A 23,034-nucleotide genomic window follows, 5' to 3' on the forward strand; every position below is an offset into this window, starting at 1 on the left:
TCTAATGCCATTTTCACAGAAATATAAAGATAATGTAAAAATTCATACAGAATTGTTAAGCTCGTCCAAAAATATCCTTACACCCAAGAGTGGGTAACTCAAGACCAGTCAAGTTGACTCATAAAATTAGTATCACAAATATGAGAGCTAATGCCCCTCTGCATAGGTTCTACAGTAGGCAGCCCGACACAGCTCGCAATACAGCACTACAGTGCGATGTGTGTGTGTGTGTGTGTGTGTGTGTGCAAGTGTGGGGGGGCAGCTGCATGCCTGTGAAGACCCCATTCTGTGAAGAGCACATCCCGTGAAGACAGAGCTCTCTAAAAACCCCACTCTCTCCTAACAGTGACGCGCTTATGCTATACCTTGATCTTCATGTGGCTGCCCCAGACAGCTCATCTGCGTGACAGCCCAGAAGACATGAAGACAAAATGGGCTCTAACACATTAACAAGGACCACGGCTCTAAGTCACCCACTCCCCTGACTCCTGGCACTATCTGATCTCACTGGAGATCCCCACAGATACCCACAGAGGAGGGGGCAGTGTGAGCCCCTCTGGCCTCTGCTAGCACTTTTGGCTTGCTTTCTTCTTTAAAAAGAACAGCACCTTACACGCCTCAGGGCCGCTGCTCTGTGGCGGCTGACACCGTCAAGCCATCACTTTAGGCAGCTGAGATGACACTGGTGGTCCCCAGGGTCTACATCATTGTGTTCCATCATGTGCATTCCCCTCCCCTGGACTCTGCTGGGTCTATCACATGCCTCCTCCACAGGAGAGTTGGTACTGTGCCAACCTCAGTTCCATATCTCAGTGTCTAGTTCCGTGAGATTTCTGCTTCTGCAATCTTCGGAGCCCTGTGCAGTCACATAAGAAATTCATCTACACCACTGGAGATGCTAAAACAGAGGCCAGCTAGCAAAACAGAGGTCCTGTACCACACAAGCAACCAAGGGAGCTACTCAATGATAAAAACTAACAGAAAACTAAGGGATAAAAACCACCCTACTAAAATACAAATCAAAATGGCTTTGAAGGTGGGCAAGGTGGCTCACGAGGTAAGGGGGCTGGCTGCCAATCCTGACAACCTGGGTTTGATCTCTAGGAACTGCATGGTATTAGGAGAACAGCAATTCCTGCAAGCTGTCCTCTGACCTACACATGATGCACTCTTCATAATAGCTAAGATGGGGACCCAGCCTGGATGTCCATCAACAGATGAATGGGTAAAGAAATGTGTATGGAACTCTATGCCGCTGCAAATAAAAATGAAATCATGACATTTGTAGAAAGATGGATGAAACTGGAGATCATTGTGTTACATTAAATAAGCCAGATGTGGAAAGTCAAATAATACATGCTGACTCTATATTTAAGTGGTGTATGTAGTGTGTATGTGTGTGCATATGTGTGTATATGTGTGTATGTATGTGTGTTTGTATGTGTGTACATGTGTGTATGTGTGTATGTGTGTATGTATGTATGTGTGTATGTGTGTGTATGTATGTGTGTATGTATGTGTATATGTATATGTGTGTATGTATGTGTATGTGTTTGTATGTGCGTACATGTGTGTATGTGTGTGTATGTATGTGTGTATGTGTGTGTGTGTTGAAGGTAGAAAGAAGACAATGAAAAGGAAGAGATATTAAGAAGGAGGGAGAGGTAAAGGGAGGAAGAAAACATACATGACACACAAGCAGACGGGAACTATTGCGGGGAAGAAGGCGATCAACAAGAAGTGGGCAAGAGTATGGGGGAGGGCTGGCTAACAGTAAACTTAGATGTATAAAAAAGTCAGAGTGGAATTCATTATTCTTCATGCTAGCTTTAGAAACACGCATCGAAGTGCGGTAAGTGGCACTCAGTGGACGTGGCAGCCAACAGCTCTCTAACTGGAATTGAGGTCCACACACCAGGAGGGAAACCATGCCTGGTATGGAAACCTAGCCGGCTTCCTGGGACTAGTGAGGCCGTGGATCTTAGAAGAAAATCTACTACCATCACAAGTGTAATTCCTAACTACATGCTCCATCTTACCCTTATGCCCACAGACACGTGAAGTTCCCACCCTTCATCCAAGAAGCCTCTCTCTATAGCAAAGGGACAACCACCACAGAAAACCTCAACTGGACAGAAGGCAGAGTCTGTATCTGTGGAACCCAGCTCCGACGCACACACCCATGCATAGCTCCTGCATCTACAGCTCAGGAAACAACAGAGAGAGAGGGATGGAAGATCGTGGAGCCAGAACCCCAAGAAGTTCGCTGTGAAAGTCTCTCCTAGAAACAGCCGCAGGGCATAAACAAGATTGGAACAAAGCAATGTCAATAGACGTTCTAATGTGGAAGGGAAATGTTCAAGGGTCTTGCCCATAGACAAAGAACTGCAGGTCACTAATGAACACTAAGAGGAGGAAAATTAGCCTCTCTCCTAGGCATGAGGACAACCACTTATTGGCTGTCCAATGCAGAGTGATCAGGCTTGAAACTATTCACACCACCAACAAAAAGGGACTCAGCAGGTTGTATTTACATATATTTGTGCAAACACATGCATACATCAATTTGTATGTAACAATAATAAAAAGATCTATCAACTTGAGAGGGGACATGGCGGGGTTTGAGGAAGGATAGCTGGGAGAGGTTGGACATAGGAAAGGGGGGGAATGATGTAATTCTATTTCAATTAAAAGCATATTTTAAAGTAAAAGCTTAAAAAGAAGACAGCTTGTCAATCAACCCTGCCCTTCCCTTGGACTTATTCAAAAGGACAAGACAGATGGCAGTGAGGGTCTAATTTCGGTTGTATCTCCACAAGCCCCGTGGGGAGTTCCTTCCCCTCTGTGGAACTGGGGAAGAGGAGAGATCCTGAATTAGCTGGAAACCACAGATCTGCCTCTGGATCACTGTACTCAGAACAAAGAACAAGTCCTAGGGTGGTGGCTCCCTCTAAGTCGCCCAACTGTGCAAGGTCACCAGCCAGCTGCCACCCAGAAAGTCACCTCTCTTCTGCTTCACTCTGTACTGCCGACAGAGAAAACTTTCAAAGGCACACGCTTGGGTGAACCACACTCCATGTGGTTTCTGCTCAGTGGAACTGCTTGGACTGAAGTGAGGTGAGGGGCAATTAATTACAAGACTGTCTAAGAGTTCAAAAGCAGAAGACAGCTGTCTGCTGGTGGCCAGTGTGTGCACTAAATGTGTCCTTGGGAATCAAGGCAATCTAGTCAAGAAACACGCCCTTGCTGGACATACAGCTTACACTGTAATTTAAATACCCAAGGCGGCTGAGGCAAGAACATTGCCAGTTCAAAGCCAGCCTGGACTACACAGAAAGACCCTCTTTCAAAACAACAAAGAAAAGAAATGTACTCTTGATGCTGATGCAGATGGTTCTCTGCAGGGGTGGGGGCTATGGGCTCCTCCCCCAGAGGTGTTTTGTTTTGTTTTTCGAGACAGGGTTTCTCTGTGTAGCTTTGCACCTTTCCTGGAACTCACTGTAGCCCAAGCTGGCCTTGAACTCACAGAGGTCCACCTGCCTCTGCGTCCCGAGCACTGGGATTAAAGGCGTGTGCCACCACCACCTAGCTCCCCTAGAGTTTTAAAATGGGCAGATACACAGGGCCCTTAAAACAGCATGGTATTTGCATGTCACTTCTACATGTCTGCACCCTCCCACACGCTGCACACATCTCTAGACCACTCCTAACACCCAACAGTGTAAATGGTGTGTAAATAGTTGTTTTCCTGTGTGTGCCCGTGCACACAGAAGGATGTCAGGCATCTTAAAAGCAGAACGTATAAGTTCCTCCCAGGTCACTAAACTGACTGAGCCCACCCTGCCATGACTCAGTACACATGTGGGCTCCACCTGGCTGCCTGCAGCAAGACTCATTCTCAGGCTGTCTTCTGAGAGTTTGCAGGGTCGCTAGACCTTTTGCGAGAATTAGCCTGATTGTGCTGCCTCCTTCCACACTTCCTCCTCTGTGAGGGTCTACAGTCACAAGACTGCACACAACTAAGTGGGAGGTCCCCTAATTTCAACCTTCCTCTGCCCTCAGTTCCCTCCAGTTCACCAACAAAACCCAATAGTCTCCAAAAGGAAAGGTTTATTGGAAAGGCTCCCTGCCCCATCACCTCCCCGCCCTCATCACCTTCCCACCCTGCCCCATCACTTCCCTGCCCCATCAGCTCCCTGCCCCATCACCTCCCTGCCCCATCACCTCCCTGCCCCCATCACCTCCCTGCCCTGCCCCATCACCTCCCTGCCCTCATCACCTTCCCACCCTGCCCCATCACTTCCCTGCCCCATCACCTCCCTGCCCCATCACCTCCCTGCCCCATCACTTCCCTGCCCCATCAGCTCCCTGCCCCATCAGCTCCCTGCCCCCATCACCTCCCTGCCCCATCAGCTCCCTGCCCCATCAGCTCCCTGCCCCATCAGCTCCCTGCCCCCATCACCTCCCTGCCCCATCACCTTCCCACCCTGCCCCATCACCTCCCTGCCCCATCACCTCCCTGCCCCATCACCTCCCTGCCCCCATCACCTCCCTGCCCCATCACCTCCCTGCCCTGCCCCATCACCTCCCTGCCCCATCACCTCCCCACCCTGCCCCATCACCTCCCTGCCCCATCAGCTCCCTGCCCCATCACCTCCCTGTCCCCATCACCTCCCTGCCCCATCACCTCCCTGCCCATCACCTCCCTGCCCCCATCACCTCCCTGCCCCATCAGCTCCCCACCCTGCCCCATCACCTCCCTGCCCCATCACCTCCCTGCCCCATCAGCTCCCTGCCCCATCACCTCCCTGTCCCCATCACCTCCCTGCCCCATCACCTCCCCACCCTGCCCATCACCTCCCTGCCCCATCACCTCCCCACCCTGCCCCATCACCTCCCTGCCCCATCACCTCCCTGCCCCATCATCTCCCTGCCCCCATCACCACCCTGCCCCATCACCACCCTGCCCCATCACCTCCCTGCCCCCATCACCTCCCTGCCCCCATCACCACCCTGCCCCCATCACCTCCCTGCCCCATCACCTCCCTCCCTGCTGCCCCATCAGCTCCCTGCCCCATCACCTCCCTGTCCCCATCACCTCCCTGCCCCATCACCTCCCTGCCCCATCACCTCCCTGCCCCCATCACCTCCCTGCCCATCAGCTCCCTGCCCCATCACCTCCCCACCCTGCCCCATCACCTCCCTGCCCCATCACCTCCCTGCCCCATCAGCTCCCTGCCCCATCACCTCCCTGTCCCCATCACCTCCCTGCCCCCATCACCTCCCCACCCTGCCCCATCACCTCCCTGCCCCATCACCTCCCCACCCTGCCCCATCACCTCCCTGCCCCATCACCTCCCTGCCCCATCACCACCCTGCCCCATCACCACCCTGCCCCCATCACCTCCCTGCCCCATCACCTCCCCACGCCCCACTACAGAGTTTCTCCAGCCATGGGCAGGAATGATCATCACAATCCTCCCAAACCTACCATTTGCACATAAAGCATAACACAGAGACATTCTAAGGAGAAATTATTAGAAAATTGCTTTTCATCATAATTACCACCAGTAACAAAGGAGAAACTCGGGAAAGCAATGGCACAAAGAAGGGCCTCAGTGCGGGCAAGCACGCAGATAAAAACCACATCCAGACTCAGTCTGCACAGGTTCGTTGTTCTCTGCCAACACTGTGAGTAACGGCAGCACAATGCACGTCCAGCAACTCAAAGCCCCACGTGGACAGGAGCTCCACAGTGTTAAACATTGCAAAGGGCACCGGTGTGCCCAAGAAAATGAGTAAAAATACATTTGTCTTTCTCTGAGGACAATGAAATAACAGAAAAATAATAACGGCAAAAAATGACAAGAGCAAGAATTATGTAATAAAACCCAGACAAAGAGCAGAAAGCAACGGCTTTTGTTTTCCTGAACCTGCATGAAGTCCATACCAGGAATTACTTTTTGTTTTGTTATAGTTTGAAATCTTGAGGCGCAGTCTCATTCTATACAGCCCAGGCTTCATTGTAGTTTTGGGCTGGCTTGGAACTCACTGTGCCCTGTGAAGTTCAGACTAGACTTGAACTCACAGAAATCAAATCCCCCTGACTCACCCACCCCACCCAGCACTGGGATTACAGCTGTAAGTCACACCTGACTTTACTTTTTAATCTTTTTAGATTACTTTTAATTGTATATGTATGAGTGTTTTGCTTCCAAGTGTATAGTGTGGCACACGCGTGACTGGTACCCACAGAGGTCAGAAGAAGGCACTGAATCCATAGGAACTGGAGTTGCGGAGAGCTGTGGGCTACCAGATAAGTGTTGGGGATGCAACCCGGTCCTCCGCGAGAGCAACAAATACTCTTAACTAGCCGTCTTCCTGCCCCCAGAAGGAAGGAAATAAGGAAGGAAGGAAGGGAAGGGAAGGGAAGGGAAGGGAAGGAAGGGAAGGAAGGGAAGGGGAAGGGAAGGAAGGAAGGGAGGGAAGGGAAGGGAAGGTAGGGAAGGGAGGAAAAATTTGGTCAAATTTTGGTGACATTTGGGAGAATGCATTGGTGGGATAGAAATACTGACGCCAACCCCCTCTTGTCTACCTAAGTCAAACACGTAAAGAGTTAGTATAGGAAAGGCCACGTTGCTCTCATATTTTCTAAAAATAAAATCTAAAATTCTAAATCGTCATGGGCCCAATCTTTGCATAAAACAAACTGAACACTGGAGAGATTCGAGAGCTATTTGCTTCGTCTGTGATTTTAATACTCAACAGAAACACATTTTTTATTAAGTCTGTAAATTACAGTGCAGAGAGAGAGCTTTCAATTTCCAAAGCAAACTCAAGCACTCGTTGACTGAGTAGTTACCCCAAAAGTACATGGTTTCAAAGGCATCTTCATCCAGCATCAAATAAAAATAATAAAAACAGATGACTCCACCTCACAAGCAGCGCGGAAGGGAACAGAAGTGTGTCGGGAGAGCACGGGTGTGTTCTATTACTGGGTGATAGGTAAGAAACTAGAGGTGAGTGCCCCGCCCAAACACTAAGAAACGTCTGTTTATGTGGTCAGCCCTTTAAAAGCAGCTCAATAGCTTCATAATCAAAGGCTTCATTCTCATTTTACAACTAGTGACTTCTTAATACAAATATGTCCGTACAGAGCTACTGGGGCTGGAAAGACGGCTTAGACATTAAAGGTGTGTGCTGCTCTTACAGAGGACAAGTTCTGTCCCAGCAACCACATCGGACAGCTGACGACCACCTGTCATTCAAGCTCTGTGATATCCAGCACCTCCTGGTCTCCACAAACATCTGCACGCATGTGCACAGACCCACTATATACGAATGTGAGGGCCCAGCCATTGTGGGTGGTACTACCCTGGGCAGGTGGTCCTGAGTTGTGAAAGCAGGTTGAGCAAGTCATGAGGAGAAAGCCAGTAAGCAGCATTCCTCTGTGGCCTCTGCATCAGTCCCTGTCTCCTGGTTCCTGCCCTGAGTTTCCTAGAAGATGGACAACAAGCTTCAAAATGAAATAGACCTTTCCTCCCCCACATTGCTTTTGGTCCTGGGATATCTTCACAGCAACAGAAGCCCTAAGACAGTGGGAAAAGTGCTTGCCACGCAAACATGAGGGCAGATTTAGATCCCAGGATCCATGTAAAATGCCAAGTGGGTGTGGTGACCACCTGTAATGCCAGCCTTGGCAGGTGAAGACAGGATTCCTCAACACAAGCTGGCTATCGAGACTAGCCATATCCGTGAGCTCTGGGTTTGATTGAGAGACTCTGCCTCAATGAATAAGGCAGAAGAGTAATCAAGGATGATTCTTCCTGACTTCAGAACTCCACATGAACAAGCATACTTACACATGTGCCCACATACATGCAAACATGCATACACACATGTACAACACACACACACACACACACATGCATCCAATAGTATTAGAAAAAAATCCTAAAGCTAGTTTTCTATTTTCCTACTGTGTGACTTGTAGTTCTTAGTGGAGACACAGCATGGCATCAGAGTGGACAGAGGGCTTTCGGAGCAGCTCAGTTTAATAAGACAAGGTTTTGAGTGTGTGTTTTGTCCCAGCCCTGGTGGGAGCAGAGGACACACACTGTACATTTGACAGCTACAACCAGCCTGCCCATCTAGCTTAAACCACTCACTTGTGCGTATCATGTAACGCCAAATCCCACCTCCCCCATGAGGGCTTCAGTTACAGAAGACTAAACCAGGAGTGGCGGTTGGTCAAACAAGCCATTACTAGGGCTAGTCCAACTAGGCTTTCTTTGGAGAACAGGGACCTACAAGCTGGACAGACTTTGTTGACCACATTCATGCTGAGAGCAGACGGCAATGGGCAACTCACGGTACTGAGGAGCAGAGACTGGGGCCACATGGGGGAGCACTGAGCAGACAGACACGTGGACCAGACAGCAAACAGGGACAGACAGACAGGAGAGATAGCAACACCACAGAGTGAGTGGTGGAGACAAATTAGCAGACAGTGGCAAGAAAGAAGGGAGATGGAGAGACAAAATGGGGCGGCAGTTGGCACAGTTGGTGACAGGCAGAGACAGGAGGCAGATGGAAGACGGAGAGAGAGGAGACGAGGGGCATGGGTCTGAGGTGTGGGGACAGGCCAACAGTGGATGCATGGGCACAGGGTAGACTTACAGAGCAGGTTCCCAAAGTGAGACCTAGCCATGAATCAAGCCCTTTGGAGAGGGTCCTGGGGAGACTGAGGACAGACAGGAAGACCAGAGGTGGGCACTCTGAGTGTGGACTTCAGAATCAGGCCTCTCTGGCTCTCCCCAGCCACCCACCACCCCAGTCAATCTTTGTTGATCCTTTCTCTTCCACAGAGCAAGAAGAGACTTTCTCTGGTAACAAAAGCCTTATTTGCCTGGAGACTGGATCTCAGAACAAGGGACACAATTGCCTTCAAATCTTCTTACTGGAATTTCATTAACCAAGGAAGATTAAACATCACAGAGAATGAGATTGAAAACCAAACTGTACCCAGAGGCCAGGGGAACTGCTTCTTAGGACACTGGTTGGTCTCTGGACACATTTATTTCCTCTGAAATTCATTTATTACCCCTTAAGTTATTTATTACAGAGCCAGCAAGACAGGTCAGTGCAAAGACACTTGTCACCGGGCCTGATGACCTGAGGTCGAGTCCTAGGACGCAGATGATAGAAGGAAAGAGCGCACTCCTGCAGCTGACCTCCACAGATACGGCATGGCAGGCGTGTGCGCCCACACACATTAAAATAAATGTAAAAACTTATATCACCCTCTGAAATTGCCAACAAGCCTCTCCCACACTGCCCTCCTCATAAAGACAGGACTTAGTCCCTGCCATCCAGTCCATGTGCTGTGTGGGTCCTGTGTACACATGACCATGAATAAATCTGTTGTGCTTTTCTCCTGTAACTATTTCTTCTGTTATAGGGATGTGAGCCATGACCCTCTGTGGTGGTCAGGAAAAGTGATCGCCCCCTTCTCTGTTCCCCAGGGAGACACAGAGAGAGCAGGCATGACGATGACAGGTGAGCGGGAAGGGAAGGGTGCGAAGAAACATGAAATGCCAAGACAAGGGGAAAGTAACTGGAGTGGTGGAGCATGGATGAACCCCTGGGTGTCGGGATGGCTGGGAAGGGCCAGACAGGAGACTAGAACCCAGGGCCTCCTCTTTCTAGAAAAAGCATGTTACCATTTCAAAATGGCAGACACACCAATCTCTTCATTCTCAAATGATGACTGAAAAGTTAGAGAAAGATATATAAAAGGGAGCCTCCTGCAGACAGGGACTCTCCAGTTTCATCAAAGTGAAAGGAAGGAAGAGAGCTGAGTGACAGAGGAAGTCAGGTATAAAATTCCAGAGACGCCCAGCAGGGGTTGATGGGTAGGTCAGAGACGAAACTCACAGTACTGAGAGAGGAATAAAATGTGGGTAGGACAAGACACTGAAAGTCAACAGAGAAAGCATCCACTCTCACCCCAACACGCCCATTCCTCCATCCACACATGCCTGGAAGCCAAGCATTTACCTCACACATGAAGAAATGGATGGCCCCCAACCGTCAGACCCATCAGAGCTGCCTGCAGGATTCACTGAAGTACAGGAAGCTGGGCCCTGTCGCCAGTTTCTGGTCTCCTCATTTGTGTTGAGGTGATAAAATACCCTAGGGTTATGATCACAGCAGGGGAGTCACAGCAGCGGGAGTGAAACAGTGGTCACCTCACACCCACAAGAGAGATGGATGCGTGCACCCTTGGTGCTCGGCCCAGACCCAGGGAACTGTGCTGCCCAACTGCAGGCTGGATTGTCTTACCTCAACAATGGGGACAACCTACCACAGACATGCCCAGAGACCAAACTAATCTAGACAATCCCTCATTGAGACCCTCTTCCCAGATGAGTCTAGGGTGTGTCAAGTTGACAACTGGAACTAACCCTCACACTAAGTAAGATGTGAGAAGGGAGACTTCGCTTCTTAAGCCTCTAAACATTCAACGCCGGCAATTAATCCACATTTATTTAGGTCATCTCTTCAAACTTCAGTCTTTACACTTGTAAAATGGGAATAATGGCAGCAAATAGAATTGTAAGGAAGAACAAAGAAGATGCATATTAAATCTTCGGCACACAGCTAAGAAAGACCACTTTTTGTGGCCCACAGTCTAGATGATAGCTAATAACTGCCATAGGTGACTATAACTTGTGGTGGTATTGTGTTCCCCAAAATATTGTGTACCCTAATAAACTTATCTGGGCTCAGAGAACAGAAAAGCCATTAGATACTTAGGATAGGCAGTGGTAGCACACGCCTTTAATCCTAGCATTCCAGAGGCAGAAATCCATCTGTTCAAGGATACAGCCAAGCATGGTGACTCACGCCTTTAATCACAGAAAGCAAGCCTTTAATCCCAGGGAGTGATGGCAGATAGTAGAAAGGTATATAAGGCATGAAGACCAGGAACTAGAAGCATTTGGCTGGTTAAGCTTTTAGGTTTTGAGCAGCACAGTTCAGCTGAGAGCCATTTGGATATGAGGACACAGAGGCTTCCAGTCTGAGGAAACAAGATCAGCGGAGAAGTTGGCCAGGGGAGGTTAGCTGTGGTTTGTTCTGTCTCTCTGATCTCCCATTTTACCCCCAATAACTGGCCTCAGGTTTGATTTTATTAGTAAGAACTTTTTAAGATTCATGCTATAATAACTCGTGTTAGTTAGCATCTGGTGACTGTGATAAACTCTCCACTTTTGCTCTTTTTGACATGTGAGATTATGAAGCTGGGAAAATATGGAAAAGAGTGTGAAAGGGCTTCATCAGGCCAGAACATGGAGCCTTCATCCGGCCAAAACCCCGAGAGTTTGTACGTAGAAAGGAGCCTTCAGGGCGCATCCCTCACCGAGCTCACCCACACAGCACATACAGGTTCGTGCAAAGGCTGAGAAGTTGACTTGGCCACGGAACAAGTCGTTGGTTCCTTAGGCCAGTCTCACCAAGCACACTGAGCCACTCGACAGCGAGCTCGATGGCTGCTCAAGAAATGTTTCACAAAGGAGCAGGGCATGAGATGGAGGAGGCAGCATGGCGGCAAGATGACCCTCGGGAAGGGGAAGTGGTTTACAGCCTTTGCCGACTCCGAAGGTGTAAATGTGCCCACCGCAGCAGCTTCCAAATGCCAAGATGAAGTTGGCAGGCCAGGAGTGGGGAAGAGAAGCGCACAGCTGCACCCTGTGCACATCTGTGCAGTCTTCCCAGAACCCCACCCAGGAGCTCCTGGAGAGACAACCCCACGGATGCAAGGACATAACCATTAACCAGAGGAAAGCAGCCATTCACCGTGCATTTGCAGAGAAAGGGCTCGGAGAGTCAGTACCTCCTAATCTCACATGGAATACTCCGTAAGATGAAGCCAGCCAGCTACCGGCCAACAACAGAGCCAGCAGCTGTAATCTACACAGGCCAGCCTCCCAAGACACAGAAAGGCTGGGAAAACAAAAGACAGTGGACCTATCAATCCAAACAGAACGTTACACAGATCTCTGGTCCATGTAGAAACCCCAAGCCTTCAGGACAGCTACACACAAAAAAGTAAAATAAAAACCTAAAATTACAATCGATTGTGCAGGCGAGCTGGTTGGGGGAGTAAAGGTGCTCGCCACCAAGGCTGGCTGAATTTGATCCCTGGAACCTGCATGGTAAAAGTAGAGAACCAGCCGGGCAGTGGGGGCAGAGGCAGGCGGATCTCTGTGAGTTCAAGGCCAGCCTGGTCTACAAAGCGAGATCCAAGACAGGCTCCAAAGCTACACAGTGTGACCCTGACTTGAAAAAAAAAGTAGAGAACTGATTCTCAAAAGTTGTCCTCTGACCTTCACATGTGCACTACAGCGCATACACACATGCACAGACATGTACACACACAAAAGTAAATGTAAATAAAATTTAAATATTTGCACACAGACACAATTGGCTGGAATATAGTCTTACCACTCAAATTAACCACATTTCCTTTGTCATGGTGGAGAAGTGAAGCTCTGATCTAAGATGTATTTTTTTAAGTAACTCTTAATACAAGGTAAAGTTAAGATGTGGACTTGAGTGACGTGTGCTAGTATCTTCTTTCTAATGCCCACCCCAGCTCACTGAGAACATCCAGTGGTCCTCTCTTCCTGCAGAAGCACCTGCCCAGATAGTCGGTGACATGGCGGCCTATGTAACAAGACCGTGTCCCAAAACAAAACAAAGAAACACCTGATGCCATGCAGAGCCGGATAGCCATGGGTGTGCTGGTCTCTAGCCCTTCTTTCTCACTAATTCTGTTGATAATGGTGGGATTGACTCCGCTCACTTCAGAGCATAAGTTTTATGCACCATGGGACTAGTCAAAAAGGCTGCCACCTGAGTGTGAGTAAGATGACCGATGACCGGCATAATGCGGTGACACCCAATCACAAGGACTTTAAGGGGTTTGTCATTGATATACACAATCTGATTGTTATAGCAGAGGCCATGAGCACCCGGGGGATGCTGAAGCTGGATGGACAGCTCTCTATTAGCACAGACAACAACAGAGCACTAAAGAATCGCACCAGTCCATGAGCACCCCAAAGGCAGGGCAGCGGCAGGCCAGAGACAGGAAGTGTTCAAAGGAAGCTACAACCCCTTGGAAGCAAATCTTCCCACATTCTGCCACCTTTTCTTCAGGGACTTAACACCATCTGGTCATCAACACATCCAACCTCACAAAAATGAGTTATAAGAGCCAAGAATACTCCTGGGTGAGATGCATGCTGGGAAGGAAAACGTAGTAAGTGTGGAGTCTGTAGAGCATCTCTCAGTCCTCTGGAGAGATTTATACTTCATGTCCGGCTTTGTCGTGGCTTCTTCAGTGAGACCCAGAGGCACAAATGTCTCCCTCATGCTGAAATTCCCAGGCACAGAATCCAGCTCATAGGAGGTTCACCACAGTTATGAAACCAAGTCACAAGCTAGCCTTCGCATTTTAATTTTCTTGAGACTATTTTCTGTGTGTATATACACACAGTGTGTGAGAGTGTGTGTGTGTGCGTGTGCGTGTGTGCATACCTGCATATGCACAGAGATGTAGAGGGCAGAGGTCAATGTTAGTGAGCGCTCTCTCTCTCTCTCTCTTCCCCCCCCTCGCCCCCCTCCCCTAGAGTCTTTCCCTGAACCTGGAGCTCACCCAGGATCCTCCTGTATTCACCATGACTGGGATTACAAGCACATACCACTGTGCTGGGCTTTTATGCTGGCATTGGGGACTGAAGTCAGGTCCCGTATGACCATCACTTTCCTGAGCCCTCCCCCACCAGCCGCCCCTCCACTGAGTCCGACCCCTCCTGTCACTCACTTCAGGAAAAGAAAGACTTATAATCTCCCCAAACCCAGGTGCCTCGATGCCAGTGAGAACACAATCAGTAACAGACAAGGCAATATGTCACCACCACAGTCAAGCTATCCCACCACGGCAAGCCCTAAATAATCCAACACAGCCGAAGCACAAGAAAACAACCTTAAAACAAACTTTATGAAGACAACAGACGTCCTTAAAGAGGAAGTGAGTAAATGAGTGGTGCTCCCTGAGTGGTGCTCCCTGGTGCCTTCACCCTTCAGCTCCAGTTCTTTCGCAATCTCTGTCCCCTGAGTTTAATGCATCTCAATATGAGAAAATGAATGTCCTAAACACACACATACTAAAAACAAAAGCAAAGCAAAGCAAAGCAAACACCACAAGCCTTGTCTGTGCCCTTTGTACATAACCTTTAGTGTGACGTCTCCAGGTCACTCACAGCCATGTGAGGACACACACACATGAGAATGTTTGAAATCACTCCATGTCCAAGCTTCCCACAGGACAAGAACAAGTTTTGTTTTCATTTCATTTTGGCCACGTGCTCGCTAGGAAAATAGCCCCAGATGACCCCAGACATTTGTTACTAGATTGAGCAAAAAATGGAGAGAATACCAAAGCTGTAGACTTCGAGTGCTGGGACCAGTCGCCCACTGCAGGGGGCAAGGGTGTGTGAACTGGTGCAAACGCTTTGCATAACTCTCTGGCAGCATCTACCACAGAGAAGCATGCGCATCCAGGGTGTATCCCCAAGAGAAACACAGGTCACAGGTCTCAAACGCTGGTGCAAGAACGATAGCCCCAAACTGGAATCCCACGTGTCCCTCAGCATCAGAACAGGCACATAAATGTGGCCACACTGTGAAGTGTCAGACAGCAAGGAACAAAAAGGGACCGGACAGGCAACCCCGAGGGATCCACGGCTAACCAAAGAACATGGGTCCTGCAGCCCATGCATGCAACACCCCCCAACACAGAGACCGGACAGGCAACCCCGAGGGATCCACGGCTAACCAAAGAACATGGGTCCTGCAGCCCATGCATGCAACACCCCCCAACACAGAGACCGGACAGGCAACCCCGAGGGATCCACGGCTAACCAAAGAACATGGGTCCTGCAGCCCGTGCATGCAACACCCCCCAACACAGAGGGACTGAGCTGCCCTGGTCAGAAGGCAGACTGAAGTGGTGAAACTTGAGAGAAAGGAAGAAAGAACCGCCATAAAATCAGGACACAGCTCCCTATGGGAAGGGGCAGAGAAGCCAGGGCTAGGAAGGCTCTCAGGGGGGCTTGCTACGTTGGGGAGGGAAGCTGGGGTCAGGAAGCAGGGGCTTGCTATGTGGGGAGGGAGCTGGGGTCAGGAAAAGGGGGTTACTATGTGGGGTGGGGGGAGCTGGGGTCAGGAAGGGGGCTTGCTATGTGGGGGAGGGAGCTGGGGTCAGGAAGGGGGGGTTGCTATGTGGGGGAGGGGAGCTGGGGTCAGGAAAGGGGGGTTGCTATGTGAGGGGGGAGCTGGGTCAGGAAGGGGGGCTTGCTATGTGGGGGAGGGAGCTGGGGTCAGGAAAGGGGGGTTGCTATGTGAGGGGGGAGCTGGGGCCAGGAAGGCTCTCGGGGTCTGTGGATCACCACTGGCTGATCTGCCTCCCCACACAGGGAATGATGGCACAGGACTCTGCAAAGAAATGTTGATAAGCCACCCAAAGTTGCTTTGTGTGCATTTCAATTATTGTATTAAACCATTTTTAAAATACTTGAGACTAAAGATTTTTCAAATGAATATATATGTAGCTGTGGGCTGGATCTGTTTTATACCATGGGACCAGCTATGAATGAGGAGAAGCACTGAGGGCAGAATTTAAGCTGGACATGCAAGTGCATACCAGTAATCCCAACCCTGGAGAAGGAAGGGCACACTGAAGTCGGAGAGTCATGAGTTCAAGGCCAGCCTGGGATGCATGGTGAGACTTTGTCAATTGAACTCAAACAGCAGCAGCAGAAGAGGAGGGAGAGCAGGGGAGAAGGGCAGGCAGGCAAGAACTTCTCAGTGGTCGTTGCTTAAAAACAGTATATTCCCTGGGAAAGAGTGAATGTCCCCCGATGGCGGACACCCAGCGGGAGGAATGTTCTGGGGAGAACTAAACACTGAAGAGGAGCTCAGCAGACCGTCTGTCAGAACTAAGATTCCAGGAGTCTAATTCTCATGTTCCTCAACTACCGATGTGGCCACTTAGAGAAACAGGAACAGAGCAAGTACGAACACACACAGATGACGTGTCCACCCATGAAAAGGTTCCCTTTGGATAAATAACTAATGCCAACTCTAAATGCATTTTTTAAGCTGTTAACTAAAGATTGAGAGGGAAAGAACTGGGAGGCTTCAAGGCAATGCTCAAGGAGCCAGATATGAGGTCCTGCTGCAGTGAAGACCTGGTATCCGAAAGAAAGCTCCATTTCCCATGGTGTTTCCCAAAAGCACATGCTGTTTTGAAACGGGTGATTAAGATGTGTGGAGCTTATTAAAGCCATGGCCTTGGGAGTCTTTACTGCCTTGGCTACATCACAGGACTTCGGGCTCTTGGTTCCTAGCTAACATCCGTCACTACAGTCAAGTTGTTAACACTTTAGAGGAAGATGGCTGAAGGTTACCTGAGCACCGACTGTACGGAGAAACAGGCCCCCTCTCAGACACACGCTTTACCCTGCTTCTGTTTCACACTCTTGCCATGGCTCCACACATCCACGAGGAGACAGAGCATCACCTGCGGTGCCTGTCCTGTTTGCTAACTAGTTATATCAACAACCTGAGCCGCCTTAACACCACACACAAACACAGCTGCCTCAGCCTGTAAACTACACACGTACATGAAACGGTACCAAAACGCGCTGCATCTCGCTCCTGTTGATGCGGACAGTCTCCCAGGCATCTACAACCGTTAGCTATAGGTTCCCAAACGTGAAAACGTATGCTCTGCTGAGAATGGGAATAAAATTTTGGAGATTCCTGGCACCTCAGTTTGCCGGCCTTTCTAAGACAGATCTCTTACTTGCTTCAGTGAGTTTCTGACAACAGGCGCTGCAGGCTTAAGCAATCGTCAAGAAGTGTCGTGGAAGAGCACTTGCCTGCCGTGAAGAGAGAGCGCAGATGGGGGGGGGTGCGCGTGCGTGTGTCTGTGTGTCTGTGTTTGTGTGTCTATGTATCTGTTGTGTGTGTCTGTGTGTGTGTCTGTGTGTGTATCTGTCTCTGTGTATGTCTCTGTGCATGTGTCTGTGTGTCTGTGTGTGTATCTGTGTTTGTGTGTCTGTGTATCTGTTGTGTGTGTCTGTGTGTGTGTCTGTGTGTGTCTGTGTTTGTGTGTCTGTTGTGTGTATGTCTCTGTGTGTGTCTGAGTCTGTGTGTGTGACTGTTGTGTGTGTGTGTCTCTGTGTGTCTGAGTCTGTGTCTGTGTGTGTCTGTGTGTGTCTCTGTGTGTGTCTGAGTCTATGTGTGTGTGTGTTGTATGTGTGTGTCTCTGTGTGTGTCTGAGTCTGTGTCTGTGTGTCTGTGTGTGTCTCTCTGTGTGTCTGAGTCTGTGTGTGTGTGTTGTGTGTGTGTCTCTGTGTGTCTAAGTCTGTGCCTGTGTGTGTGTCTCTGTGTGTGTCTGAGTCTGTGTCTGTGTGTGTCTCTGTGTGTGTCTGAGTCTATGTGTGTGTGTTGTGTGTGTGTCTCTGTGTGTCTGAGTCTGTGCCTGTGTGTGTGTCTGTTGTGTGTGTGTCTCTGTGTGTGTCTGAGTCTGTGTGTGTGTCTGTTGTGTGTGTGTGTCTCTGTGTGTGTCTGAGTCTGTGTCTGTGTGTGTCTCTGTGTGTCTCTGTGTGTGTCTGAGTCTATGTGTGTGTGTGTGTTGTGTGTGTGTCTCTGTGTGTCTGAGTCTGTGCCTGTGTGTATGTCTCTGTGTGTGTCTGAGTCTGTGTCTGGTGTGTGTGTGTGTGTGTGTGTGTGTGTGTGTGTGTACCACAGAGTGCATGTGGAGGTCAGAAGACAGTTTTGAAAAGCTGGTTCTCTCCTCCATCCCAGGTCCAGCAGGCTGTCAGGCTGTCAGGCTCTTTTCCCTGCTGAGCCATCTTGCAAGCTCACCAATAGGATTTTAAATGATGGTTGACGCAATCCGAGCAAACTCTCATCAAGTGTGGAGTATTTATTAATCTTTCCCGCTAACAGCTAACCATCCAAAGCATAGATACTTATCAAATCTTTCCTTCATATTCTACTCAGAAGCACCCCAAGAAAGTTAAACTAGTTTTCAGTAAACACCTTAAAGTGTTTTGTTTTGTTTTGTTTTTTTTTTAATATACCGAGAGGCCTAAGTAACCACTGCTGCCAGCCACTGCTGGAGAACAGGAGCAACAACTTGGATGGAGACTGGCTAGGACATGGCCTTCTCACAGAACTCTGCCCTCCAGGCATCGCATGGCTGTCCCTGTCCTGAAGTCAGAGACCCTCACATGATCCAACCTATTAATATTCCATCAGAGAGAGCAGTGTGGGGCGTCAGGGCCTCACCTGCTCTTCTAGCCACTCAGTGCTTGACCCAGCTGTGGCATCCTGTCCCCACTGAACATGGAATCCATAGGTGGGAAGACTGGGGTGGGACTTCAGGGAAGCAGTTTTCACATGATCACCCATGGGGTGGGCCTTTGGGATTCAGCTATTTGGGGGTCACTCCTGCTCTAGTAATTAATCCCTCCCTACTCCATGTACCTATAAACTCAGAGACTGGAATAGGCTCCAGATTTTGATCTGTTGTCGGGACCTATCAAGTCCCCAGGGAAAGTCACACAACAAACTAAGAGTCAGAGGGTTTCTTATTGCCATCTATCCCCAGGGTTCAATGACTATGTCCTGTAAATCATCAATAAGTGATAAATCGCTACAACCTGCTGCCTGGACCCCAATCTGCAAAGGCTGCTCCTCACTGTTGAGAACTATTCACAGAACTCCTGGCTCCTTGACTTTACAGGGGAGCCCATCCTTCTTCCGTTGGATCCTGAGGTGCATAGGCTCATGAAAGTGACCCAGGGTTCCCTGGGGGATGCGTGCACACAGGAGCCCCTCAGCCCACAAAGGTGAAAAGGCCCGAGCTTCTTAAGTGTACTTGGGCCCTCCTCTGGCCTGTTGTTCTGTCTGGATGTGGTGGTGTGGCTGCCGGCCAACATGGACGCTGTTCCTGTTGCTATGACGTTTTGTGTCATCTCCACTGGGAAATCTGCCTCTTGAGAGCAGCAGTGACACAGGGAATGAGGCTTCCTGGGGCCCTTCCAACGGCAGGGCGGGGATCTCCTCGGCGCTGCGGACCGGTCCCCATCCACAGTGGTGAGGAAGAACAGCCAGATTATAAGCGGTGTCTAAGCCCTGTGCCCTCCACAGCTCTGGCACATTCCAAACTCCACATCCTCAAGGCACCCCAGACGGGGCCATTTCTAACCCCTTCGTACATTCTCTCAGCCACTCTTCTAGAGATGACAAAAACATTTCCCAGCCAAGGCTCATCAAGCAGACAAAAAAAATAAAACACATGAAGCTGCCTGAGGACTGGTACAGCCCAGTGGTACACGCTTGCCTAGAGTGTTCAAGGCCCTTGCTTTGATCTCTAACACTGAAGCAAAGCCATGGTACCCTCCAGCAAACACCAGCTGCAGGAACCTCCGACCAACCAGTGAACAGGCCACTTAGTATAGGACTCAGTTTGCTGCTCTATGGATGAGAAATAGAAACATCACACAGGACCATTGGAGTAAAATTCCTAATAAGGTGACTATGGAGTACTGCTATTTAAATGTTGTGATGACCAAAAATAGGTTTCCAGGTTTCAAGAAACTATATGTGTGTATGGATATGTGTGTGTGTGCGTGTGCGTGTGCGTGTGCGTGTGCGTGTGTGTGTGTGTGTGTGTGTGTGTGTGTGTGTGTGTGTGTGTGTGTGTATTGGTTTTTCAAGACAGTGTTTCTCTGTGTAGCCCTGGCTGTCCTTGAACTCACTCTGTAGACCAGGATGGCCTCAAACTAACAGAGATCTGCCTGCCTCTGCCTCCCCAGTGCTGGGATGAAAGGCGTGCGCCCCCACCGCCCAGCTGATATGTAAAGGTAAAATACAATGCAGGCAGATATTGAAATATTTCTTAGCATTCACAATGTTTAGTCATTCACATTCGGGTACTGTTATGAAAATGATCACCCCAAACTGTAAACTCCATATTTCAAGTCAGCACTCTTGACCCTAACACAGAGTGTTTAACAAGTCTTCTAGCCCGTCTCCTCCTCAACCCCCGCCCACCCCGGGATCTCCAGCCTGTCTGTGTTGCTCCCTTTTAGTTGATGGGAATCAAGCTGTTGGAACAGGTGCCGAGATAAAAGGGCCAGAGCTAAAAATACTCCAAGCTGCTGCTTTATCGACATTCTACCTGTGCTCACACAGGGGAATGGCACCGAGATCAGCTGGCCAGGAGGTCAGTTGTAGGAGTTTCTTAGCTCCCCATAAACCCAGGCAGCCCTAGCTGTGGCCTGCAGCATCCTCTTCCTGCTCCAGCCTACAGTGCACCACAGATAGTTTCCCCTCTAACTTACAGGACGCCGCTTCCTCTCCAAGAGATAGACTTCTCACTAATGTTCGTGGTGTTTGTGCAAAAGTTATATGTCGCTCACAGTGGGGTCCCCCAATCTGCAAGATGGTGCCCATACCAGGACAGTTAATAGAGCCATAATAATACAATAACTTAAACCACTGTTACTTCCAGTTTTTTATGGCAGGAACATTCCTTGTGGCTGCCCATTTAGCAATCAATTCTCTCTCTCTTCTCTCTCTCTTCTCTCTCTCTCTCTCACACACACACACACACACACACACACACACACACACACACCGCCCCAGGTAATGACTGTGACCTTTCTCTAAACAGTCCTTTAAACCCTGGAGGAAAAGGTGACTGCCAATCAGTACTCTTATCTTAAGGGGCACACAATAAAGGTGGGATCATTTCTAAGAAAGCACTCAAGGAGCATGTAAGATTTGCTACTGTAGCAGAGAGGCTTTTTCTCAAGTTGCTTTTTAATTAAACAGAATGGCTAAGAGGCAGAGGTCACTTTTCACGCCCTTCCTTTGAATCCCTAACTGAATTCAGCTGGAAGCTCGTCATTTTCAAGCCAAGTTCCAAGGCTCCACGCCATGATGTTTACATGGTTAAAAGCCAGCTCTTATGTTCGGTCCTCACAGCGTCTCCACAGGAGAACATTTTGCTTCTGGAAGGAGAGGGCCCTGGAGCCTGCGGGGAGCGCCTCGGGTAGCCTGGTGAACAGGTGTATGTAGCAACTCCCCAATGCCAGGATTTTTTTCCTGTGTGTGTGTGTGTGTGTGTGTGTGTGTGTGTGTGTGTGTGTGTGTGTTCGCGCGCGCGCGCTATAGCTCAGGTCGGAAAGATTTGGATTGCTCCGTTTGGGTTCCTAAGGACTTTGGCTTCCCGGGTTTCATGCTAAACCAAAGGAAACTGTAAACCCTGCATTTAAAGGTGTTGGAAATTGTTCCCTCTCATAGTAGGACTCTCTCCTCCCTGCGCTTCGTGCTGTCCTTTAAAGACAGAAACCTCTTGCTGTGCTCAGGTTTCTTGGGTAATGGATAGACTGGAGAGTCTGGAGGGTGATGGAAGACAAGACTGACGGGGTTTTAAAGAAAAGAAATATATCAGATGTGTGCCTGGGACCACTTAGTTCGCTCCTGCCTGTGCCCTCTGCTTCCCAGCTGAGTCCAGGAAAACCATGGGACCCTCGCGAGCCATCGGCTCTAGATGTTTGGCTGGTGAGACTTTCTTGCTTAGGATATGGAAGGTGGAGTTGGCACATCCCCGAACCCGAATATGGCCAGGACCTGAGTGGCCCGGCTCTGAAGCTAGCTCTGGCCTCCCTGGCACCTTGGGACTCCGGGAAGCCTCCGCGGGGAAGCAGGCAGTGCGCATCAGGAGCGCAGTGCTCGAAGGTGGCCAGCCTGCAGCCACTTTTCCCAGGACTTTGCTCACCAGCTGCCAGGCTTTCCTGGAGAGGACAGCGGGAGGCGCGGGAAAAGGCCCCAAAGGCGTCGCCTAGGTATCTCTCCTCCAGAGATGGGGTATACAAGCCTTCCTCCGGTCCTGCCCACCTTCCGGGCCGGCTGGCGGGAGAGGCCGATGCGAGGAGCTCCGGGATGCCCCTGTATATGCCGGCACGGAGCAGGAGGCGTCTGCAATCACCGTACTCGTTAAAAAAAAAAAAAAAAAAAAAAAAAAAAACCCGCCTGGGCAACTGAAATCCAGAAGCAGCGCTTACCGTTGGACCGCCGCACGATGTTCTCCAGAAACGTGTTCTGCGGGGCCACCAGTCCCCGCCGGCCCCCAGCCATGGTCATCCTCCCGACTGCCCGGGCTCTGGGGGTGTCCGGTGCCGCGTCTCACCGCAGCAGACGGCCGGGCACGCAGCCCGCAAAGGTTCCCAGCTCCCCGCGCCCCATGCGTCCTGCAGCCACGGAGCGCAGGGGCGGCGGTCCCGCAGCCGCCCTCGCCGCGCTCCGCACCTCCCCGCTGCGGCCCGCCGGGCTGTGCGCTCGAGTGCCCCGGGCTTGGTGCGCCGCGGCCGCCTCCCGTGGGCGGAGGGAGCCAGCCGGTCCAGGGCGCCCCCTACCGAGCGCGCATCCCGCAGGGACCCAGTCGCAGCCGGGAGCCGCGGGGCAAGGCTGGGACTGCAGCGGCACCCTCTGGGCGCAGCGGGAAGTGTGTCCAGAGTGCGCCTGGGGCTGGGTGCTGAGCAAGTTGAGCAGCTTTCTTGGTGAAGTCACCCCTGAAAAGGTTACAAGGAGTCTCAGGAACAGGAGGGTGAGACTCTTCCTTTGTGCTGCTTTGGACCAGAGTCAGGATCTCCAGGCTCTGCAAACAGCGTTCTGCGTTCTACAAGTTTTTTTAGCCTGCCTGTCCAGCTTCTCCAGGAATCAACCAAGTGTCTAAGGGGGCCAACTTGCAGGATGACTGACAGATTCAGCTCCCAGAAGCTCTTTTGGGGTGCAGCCTCCTCAATTGATAAATGGCCCTTGCCACCTGGTGGTTGTCCGCTCTTACAGAACAAGCATTTTACCAAAGGAAAAAAAAAAAAC

General features: G+C 50.2%; 1 protein-coding gene across 2 annotated transcripts in view; it reads right to left on the reverse strand.

The window, feature by feature from the left end:
* Positions 1-22,494, reverse strand: part of Kcnh1 (potassium voltage-gated channel subfamily H member 1) — a 308,472-nt gene extending 285,978 nt beyond the window's left edge. For both annotated transcript variants that reach the window (XM_028882842.2, XM_028882841.2), the window contains exon 1: positions 22,218-22,494. In XM_028882842.2, coding sequence (XP_028738675.1) covers positions 22,218-22,296 — 79 coding nt within the window. In that variant the 5' untranslated portion in view covers positions 22,297-22,494. The remainder of the gene's footprint in view (positions 1-22,217) is intronic.
* Between the last annotated feature and the right edge of the window lie 540 nt (positions 22,495-23,034).

The sequence above is a fragment of the Peromyscus leucopus genome, chromosome 15 (genome assembly GCF_004664715.2).
Source record: "Peromyscus leucopus breed LL Stock chromosome 15, UCI_PerLeu_2.1, whole genome shotgun sequence".
NCBI lineage: Eukaryota > Metazoa > Chordata > Mammalia > Rodentia > Cricetidae > Peromyscus > Peromyscus leucopus.